Source organism: Dendrobates tinctorius, unplaced genomic scaffold (assembly GCF_039654945.1).
Source record: "Dendrobates tinctorius isolate UK_male_01 unplaced genomic scaffold, ASM3965494v1 ptg000162l, whole genome shotgun sequence".
NCBI lineage: Eukaryota > Metazoa > Chordata > Amphibia > Anura > Dendrobatidae > Dendrobates > Dendrobates tinctorius.
Window position 1 is genome coordinate 14067501 of NW_027361829.1, and position 8996 is coordinate 14076496.

General features: G+C 45.0%; 1 protein-coding gene across 2 annotated transcripts in view; it reads left to right on the top strand.

The window, feature by feature from the left end:
- Positions 1-8465, top strand: part of LOC141052640 (TGF-beta receptor type-1-like) — a 184007-nt gene extending 175542 nt beyond the window's left edge. For both annotated transcript variants that reach the window (XM_073549861.1, XM_073549860.1), the window contains 2 exons: positions 920-1050; positions 5115-8465. In XM_073549861.1, coding sequence (XP_073405962.1) covers positions 920-1050; positions 5115-5240 — 257 coding nt within the window. In that variant the 3' untranslated portion in view covers positions 5241-8465. The remainder of the gene's footprint in view (positions 1-919; positions 1051-5114) is intronic.
- Positions 8466-8996: the final 531 nt, after the last annotated feature.

Consider the following 8996-nt stretch of genomic DNA (forward strand, 5'->3'; position numbering starts at 1 on the left):
CGTGTCTCTCTCTCTCTCTCTCTCGTGTCTCTCTCTCTCTCTCTCTCGTGTCTCTCTCTCTCTCTCTCTCGTGTCTCTCTCTCTCTCTCTCTCGTGTCTCTCTCTCTCTCTCTCTCGTGTCTCTCTCTCTCTCTCTCTCTGTCTGTCTCTCTTGTCTCTCTCTAGTCTTTCTCTCTCTGTCTTTAACAAGAGGGTGTTGCTTTCAGGATAATAATGCAGAGCTAGAGCTATAACGCCAGAGAGGATTCTTCCTTGTAAAGACCCTTTAAAATTAGCAGTAAACAAAAAGGTCCATTTATCTGAAATATGCTGGAACACTGTGGAGCTTCAGGAATAAAACAGTTCAGACAAGCAACATGTTTGCGACCCCATTCTGACCTATGCACTCTGCTGGGTTAGCAGAAGAGCAACATGTTTGCGACCCCATTCTGACCTATGCACTCTGCTGGGTTAGCAGAAGAACTTCGCCTCTGCAGCACAGGAGAAGCTCAGAGGGGCAATCCTGGCTATCGGAATGCTGTAAGCAGGCTCTAAAGTAATGATGCCCCAACTCCAGTCCTCCTGAGCCATCAGCAGATCATGTTTTCAGGATTTCCTTTGTATTGCCCAAAAATTCCATCAGCTGTTCAGTACTGAGGAAATCCACAAACCTTTATCTGTTGGCATCTTAGTGACTGGAGTTGTGGAATACTGCTGTAAAGCGCAGAGCCTGTGCAAGCGGCTTTATCTATAGTTACCTGACCACTCTGCTGTTTCCCTTCATTTTTGAGTATTAAGAGAATTTATAATATCTAGAACAGTTACCTGCAGTAAATGCCAGTAAATAGCAAGAATGTTAGAGGATTGATATTAACATAATAAAATAGTTGCCTTTTAACAGAGACTAGTATGTTCATATTCTGTGCTGTGTATTTTCCAGGAATCCATGAAGATTATCAGTTACCTTACTATGACGCTGTGCCTTCTGATCCATCAGTTGAGGAGATGAGGAAGGTGGTTTGTGAACAGAAACGGAGGCCAAACATTCCAAACAGATGGCAGAGCTGTGAAGTAAGTATGCATAAAATACCTCTCTAGCAACCAAAAGAATGCATAGAAGACCAACAGTAAAAACTGGAGGACCCACAGCACTCCAGATTGAAAACAGAAGCAAGTCCTTTCTTTATCCAAAAGCATTCAGCAACGCATCAAACCCTCATCAGATCTTTAGTAAGCTAAAGTCCCCATAAGGGGTTGGAGAGCTGCGTCAGGTTTACGAGCAAGTAAAGAACTAATATATACCTTTTTTTTTCAGTCTGGAGGGCAATTGTTTAAATTTTATTTTACTTTTACAGAGCCATTAATTCCTCAGCGCTTTACAAACATTATCGCAGTCTCCATTGGAGATCGCTATCTAAATTCCCTATCAGTATGTCTTTGGAATGTGGGAGGAAACCAGAATACCCGGAGGAAACCCACGCAACCACATACAAACTCCTTGCATATGTTTTCCTTGGTGGGATCTGAACCCAGGACCCCAGCGTTGCAAGGCTGCAGTTCTAACCACTGAGCCACCATGCTGCCCATGTTCTTTTGATGTTGTGAAATAAGATGAGCATTGTTTGCCAAGTCAGGCATGTTACAGAAAGAACAGACGTCTGCTATAATAGTTAGATAGGCTCATACTTGTCTTCAAAAAAAAAAAAAAAAAACAAATTGCACTCTGACCAATGTTAATCTGAGTTCCTGCTTATTTGCATTTTTTTTTTTCTCAGAGCAGGCTGAGAAAAAAATCACAGCATGCTGCTATTGTTGTCGTATGTCGGACGAGATTCGCCAAATTCCAGTCAATGGGTGTGATAAAATAAAATCGCATGGCACTCGGATCATGAGTGCCATCTGCTTTTTACACAGCCATGCCCTTGTAAAACCCAACATTTTATCTGCCACATACAGTAAAATCACAGCATGACTCGACAGAATAGATAGAATAGAATTAGATAGCATATTTTTCGGACTATAAGATGCACCGGACGACAAGACGCACCTATACTTTAGAGGAGGAAATTAGAAAAAAAAATTGAAGCAAAAAATTTGGTCAGTTCTGTACTAATATCCCCTATTCTGGTATATATATCTCCCTAATCTAGGTATGCACCGTCCACTCATCCCCATCTTGGTATGGTCTGCATGGCCCCCTCATCCCCAGCCTGGCCTGCATGGCCCCCTCATCCCCAGCCTGGCCTGCATGGCCCCCTCATCCCCAGCCTGGCCTGCATGGCCCCCTCATTCCCAGCCTGGCCTGCATGGCCCCCTCATCCCCAGCCTGGCCTGCATGGCCCCCTCATCCCCAGCCTGGTCTGCATGGCCCCCTCATCCCCAGCCTGGTCTGCATGGCCCCCTCATCCCCAGCCTGGTCTGCATGGCCCCCTCATCCCCAGCCTGGCCTGCATGGCCCCCTCATCCCCAGCCTGGCCTGCATGGCCCCCTCATCCCCAGCCTGGCCTGCATGGCCCCCTCATCCCCAGCCTGGCCTGCATGGCCCCCTCATCCCCAGCCTGGCCTGCATGGCCCCCTCATCCCCAGCCTGGCCTGCATGGCCCCCTCATCCCCAGCCTGGCCTGCATGGCCCCCTCATCCCCAGCCTGGCCTGCATGGCCCCCTCATCCCCAGCCTGGCCTGCATGGCCCCCTCATCCCCAGCCTGGCCTGCATGGCCCCCTCATCCCCAGCCTGGCCTGCATGGCCCCCTCATCCCCAGCCTGGCCTGCATGGCCCCCTCATCCCCAGCCTGGCCTGCATGGCCCCCTCATCCCCAGCCTGGTCTGCATGGCCCCCTCATCCCCAGCCTGGTCTGCATGGCCCCCTCATCCCTAGCCTTGTAGGTAGGGCCTCCTTATCCCTAGCCTGGTCTGCATGGCCCCCTCATCCCCAGCCTGGTCTGCATGGCCCCCTCATCCCCAGCCTGGTCTGCATTGCCCCCTCATCCCCAGCCTGGTCTGCATGGCCCCCTCATCCCCAGCCTGGTCTGCATGGCCCCCTCATCCCCAGCCTGGTCTGCATGGCCCCCTCATCCCCAGCCTGGTCTGCATGGCCCCCTCATCCCCAGCCTGGTCTGCATGGCCCCCTCATCCCCAGCCTGGTCTGCATGGCCCCCTCATCCCCAGCCTGGTCTGCATGGCCCCCTCATCCCCAGCCTGGTCTGCATGGCCCCCTCATCCCCAGCCTGGTCTGCATGGCCCCCTCATCCCCAGCCTGGTCTGCATGGCCCCCTCATCCCCAGCCTGGCCTGCATGGCCCCCCCATCCCCAGCCTGGCCTGCATGGCCCCCCCATCCCCAGCCTGGCCTGCATGGCCCCCTCATCCCCAGCCTGGCCTGCATGGCCCCCTCATCCCCAGCCTGGCCTGCATGGCCCCCTCATCCCCAGCCTGGCCTGCATGGCCCCCTCATCCCCAGCCTGGCCTGCATGGCCCCCTCATCCCCAGCCTGGCCTGCATGGCCCCCTCATCCCCAGCCTGGTCTGCATGGCCCCCTCATCCCCAGCCTGGTCTGCATGGCCCCCTCATCCCTATCCTTGTAGGTAGGGCCTCCTCATCCCCAGCCTGGTCTGCATGGCCCCCTCATCCCCAGCCTGGTCTGCATGGCCCCCTCATCCCCAGCCTGGTCTGCATGGCCCCCTCATCCCCAGCCTGGTCTGCATGGCCCCCTCATCCCCAGCCTGGTCTGCATGGCCCCCTCATCCCCAGCCTGGTCTGCATGGCCCCCTCATCCCCAGCCTGGTCTGCATGGCCCCCTCATCCCTAGCCTGGTAGGATGGCCGAGGTGACGTTTTTAATTATACCATTTTGGTGCAGATACGATCTTTTGATCGCCAGTTATTTCATTTTAATGCTATGTTGCGGCAACAGCAAAAAAAAAATGTAATTCTGGTGTTTTGACTTTTTTTTATCACAACGCCTTTTAGCGATCAGGTTAATCCTTTTTTTTTTTTTTTTTTGATCAGGCAATTCTGAACCAAATGTGTATATTTCATTTTTTCTGGTTTTGTTTTATTTTGAATGGGGCAAAAGGGAGATAATTTGAACTTTTTATATTTTTTTTTTTTATATTTTTAAAACTTTTTTTTTTTTTAACTTTTGGCATGCTGCAATAGTCTCCATGGGAGACTAGAAGCTGCCACAACCCGATCGGCTCTGCTACATACAGGCAATGATCACATCTTCTCTATGTACTAGAATTACTCACTCACTATGAGTGCTCAGAGCAATCCAGCAGTTACAACCATAGAGGTCTCCAGGAGTCCTCTGGTTGTCATGCTAATGAACCGGTGACCCGCGATCATGTGACAGGAGTCACCGGTGGGCGGATTTCCGGCCCGATAGCAGGAAACACGAGTTAAGTCAGCATTTGACAGTGGCATTTAATGGGTTTATAGCCGCAGGTAGATCGCAGTTCCACCTGCGGCTGTTTTCGGCACATGTCAGCTGTTCAAAATAGCTGACATGTCCTGGGAAAGATGTGGGCTCACCGCCGGATCACACATCAAAGGGAGTCCGACGTCGGCGTAAATTTACGCCCAATGACGGAAAGGGGTAAATCTATAAATTGAGGGTGCAGAGTGTTTCCTGCCCATTTAGTTTAAAAATGGAAAATAAGCAATACAAAAACAGTAAATGATGCTGAAAATTCACCATAAATCTGGCACCTCCTATGCCAATTTTTTGCTAAATGTGATGTGCTTTACATGTGGGGGTTTTTTTGTACTCTTTTCAGTGTAAAGCTACATTCACACCTCCCTTTCCTTTTTTTTTTACAGCTGTCAAAAGCGTTTTTCTCCCTTTTTGTCATTTGTTGTAATTTCTTTTTTCAAGCTTGACTTAAACTGTCCTCACAGGCTTGAATGGCTGCAACTGATCAACAATAGCTGACTAGAATAGGACATGCATAGAGTTGAACACAACGGGCACATGTTTCCGTTAAACTGTATGGTTCAGAGTGTTGTCATTTTTTTAACCCGCCTATGAATGTGAAAAATATTGTTTGACTGTAGGCTCATAAGTTGATTTTTAATGTCTCTCTTTGTTCAGTTTTGTTATTTAAATTACACGATTCAGTAAATTTTTGTTTTTCCCCAGGCATTGCGTGTGATGGCCAAAATAATGCGAGAATGTTGGTATGCCAATGGAGCTGCAAGGCTCACTGCTTTACGAATCAAGAAAACTTTGTCACAGCTCAGCCAGCAAGAAGGCATAAAAATGTAATCCATCATGCTGATCTAAAATGCACCATTTGTTTCTTTACCTGATTTGCCTGATCTGAAGAAGCGGTGTTCTACCTCCCTGAGGACACAGTCTAACAATGCTGCCTTTCTGAAATGTCATAGGATACACCTGCGGCCCATTGCATACATGCAAGACCTCTCCCTTTATATTGTATGCTTTGATCGCCATCTTCCCAGGACATTTTGTAAATGTGTATGTAGAAAGATTTTTAATGGTACAATTGAAGATGCTGGTTTTACCCTTCTTTTTCCTATTTAAGTCCCTCAACTTGCCCCCATAGCCTTTCCTTCAAACGTTTGGACATTTTGAGAATGCCAGGAATCTTGTTCGAATTTTTACTATTCCTTGTTCAATTTAGCTTTCCTTCTAGTATGTTTATTAGACATTTTAGAAGCCTTTTAAAATATTGTTGCTAAAAAAAATACCTCATGATCATTTGGGGATATTATGCAAGTCAGTTTTTATACAGTACTATACAACATGCCTTCAAAAATTAATTGTACTACCGGTAAGTGCCACGCACAACATATGTGTATATCTTATTGTTTGCTTGTTTTTTGTTTTTTTTCATCTTTTTTGTTTTGTTTTAATCACAAAACCTAAGATGTCATGCAACGATATGCTTTGCGTTCTATGCAAAGAAGTGAATGCAGGTTGGGGGTAAAAAGAATTAGAAACCAAATAATTTTTGGCAGCAAAGATAGTCAGCATTATTTCAGTGTTTGTTTTTTAAGCTACGTCAATCCTATTTTAGACTTTGAAGAGTTTGGAACGTACTCCTTCTCTACTGTACTTAAACCTGCAAGACTATTGGAAGTCTTCTAATACTCTGTGGCACAAGACACCCAGAGAGGTTTTTCAGCACCTGACGGTTAACACTAAACATGTATATTTAAATTAATGATTTAATAAGAGTAATTGTCAGGAAAAAAATATTTAATACTCAAAATATGTTAGAGAGTCAAACAACTTTACTACACCATAAATAAGCTTTATTTGCATAAAACCTGGAAGCTTATGTAATTTATTATGAGCGTTAGGGTACCGTTACACTTAGCGATGCACCAGCGATCCCGACAACGATATGGATTGCTGATCGCTAAGTGGTCGCTAGTGAGCTGCCACACAGGCAGATCTCACCAGCAACATAGCAGGGGTCTGGGGTCGCTACTTACCTGTCAGACGCGGCGATCCTGACGTCCTCCTGCCCGCGTCGGCGCCACAGGAAGCGCCCGACGAGAAACGGTCCAGGACGTTCTCGCGCGATCAGCGATAATCAGCAGGGGAGCCGGTCGGAGGTAAGTATCAGACATAGCGATATCACTAGCAATATCGCTGCTACGTCACAAAACGGGCCCTTTAGATTCTGTTGTTTATATTCTTTGTCACTCACTAAGAAGTATGTTTTGATTTTGTTTTTATGTGCTGCTCCTCAAACTTTGAGGAACAAAAATTGTTTTAATCAAAATTAAGTCAGTTTTCCAGTTTCAACAAGCCTACAATGAGAAACTGACATTTTGCCATGCTTTCAATTTCACATGAAGATCTTCAATTGTAGTCTGATAACTCTTAGGGTATGTTCACACAATGGTTTTTCTCAGTCTTGTTTGGAGCATGTTCGCTCCTAAGTCCTCCTGGAAAAGCACTGACAAAACAATCAACTTCACTTAACCGGTAGATCAGAAAGACTTGCTGGACATATGTTCAGTCTTTTGAGTCTTGTGACTGCTTCAGGTTTCCAAAGATGCCAAGCGGTTAAGTGATTTTATAAATCTTTAGGAGCATTTCATTCTGAAGACACCCTTTACTTTCAAATATAAGTCAATTGAAAGACTCAAATAAAATATCTGGAAAACTTGCAAAAGATGCCCCAATGGCTCTGGAAACTACCAAAAAAAAGCATCAGAGAAATGTTTCATAAAGAAACTTCTACTTGAAAAATTTACTTTTGAGCACCTGAAAAAGATGTCACATGCCCATACCCTTAACATTATTTTCAAAGGTCTTTGGTCATGTGATGGACTCATAAGGTGCAAAATGTCAGTTGGTATATGATTCCACGTGACATTTATACTGCAGATTTTTTTTCACATATTTGTGTTTGGAAATCCAGAACATTACAACAGCAGCTTTGGGCATGAGATATTATTGAATCTCCTTCACATACTGCATAAATTGACCTCTATTTTTTATGTTTTTAAATCCACAGTATGGGCCTATTTCATTAAGACTGGTGTATGCCAGCCTTAATGAAGGTGGCACTGAAGTAAGATGCGCCTAATTAATAGACTTCACCATTCCGCCCCAGGTCCACACATTTTGGCGAGCTTGGCCGGGACTGGCATAAAAGTGTTTTTTTTCACCATTTGAAGCCATTTTATGCCAAAATTGTGCCTAACACCTTCCTTAATTGGGCCCTGTGGCCCTATTCAGCAAAGTTTTTACACAAGCTTCAATAGACACAAATTTTGTGGAACGCTAAATTGCATGAAAATTTAGCTACTGATTGCGTCTTCACACTAGTTTCAGGTAGCTCCATCAAAATGGGCAGAGCTGGAGAGGGAACGGGCTTTGTCTACGCCTGCGGTCATATTCTTCAAAAGTTGAGTCATTTCTTAGATTCGTAATGTTACTCGAGGCTCTGACTGGAGTAACGTTTCTGATGAGGCACATGCTACTGATACAGTATACTGAATTAGGCGTCGCGCACCTCTTAATGAACTGGGTACTTGTCATTCCTGCACATGTTTCCTTATGAGTGGTGTAGGAAATGCAAATTGTAATGAATCGAGGCCAATGTCTTTTTATGATCCATTTTGCAATTTTCAATGTGAAAGGGTAAAATTGCAGCAAATTAACAGTTTTTGCAAATCCACAAAAAATCCATATAATTTGATGTGAATTTTGCTGCTGTGGATAAGTTCCACATAGACGTACCTTTACAATAAGTTGTAAGAGATTTTGTAATGAGCCGATTGCTTATGTATTCTTCATATTATCATGGCTTATTTTTATCTTCTAGAAATAATCAGTGGAGGTTCCTTGCAACTTAAATTTGAATTTATAAACTAGTCATCGGAATGTGTACCTTTCTCCTAATTATAGAATATGACTTGTCATTTGTGTGTATAGTTAGGAAAAGATGGCTGCTTTTTTCTTCCTATTTGGGGGACCCAAAACATTTTAATAAATACTTTGCATACATCACTGCTATAAGTTTTTTCGTAACACTCTTCTCATATGGTGATGTTCGAGCTTATAACAATTTTATAAACACGACCGCTGTACAGTTGGGTTGGGCCTATATAGGACAATTTGCTGCCGATATTTTTGCCTGGAAATGACCACCAAATCACACTGAATTGGTTTTCCCTCTACAAATTCCAAAAGCAAAAACACATTACAAATGCCATTTTTTTGCAGTTCCTGTACAGAGACTTTGCAGAGCTCCAGCAACTGTTATCTCTTGTGTAATTGGCTTTGAATCTAAGTTGTTGACATTGCTTGAGGCTGGGGAACAGAGACCATTGGAAGGATTAAAGAAACCTTGCCGCTGGAGCGGCAGTAAATTGGTAATTTGTGAATAACGGTTTGTATGTCCGGGTTATGCAGAATTTGCTGCAGAGTCGCATGCAAAGGATCCTTCAGGCATCAGTGATATTTCTGGCACTGAAAAAAATTGACCCGTTGTCATCAATGTTTGGTTAGCCTTTAGCATCAGAATTTTCACGTGTA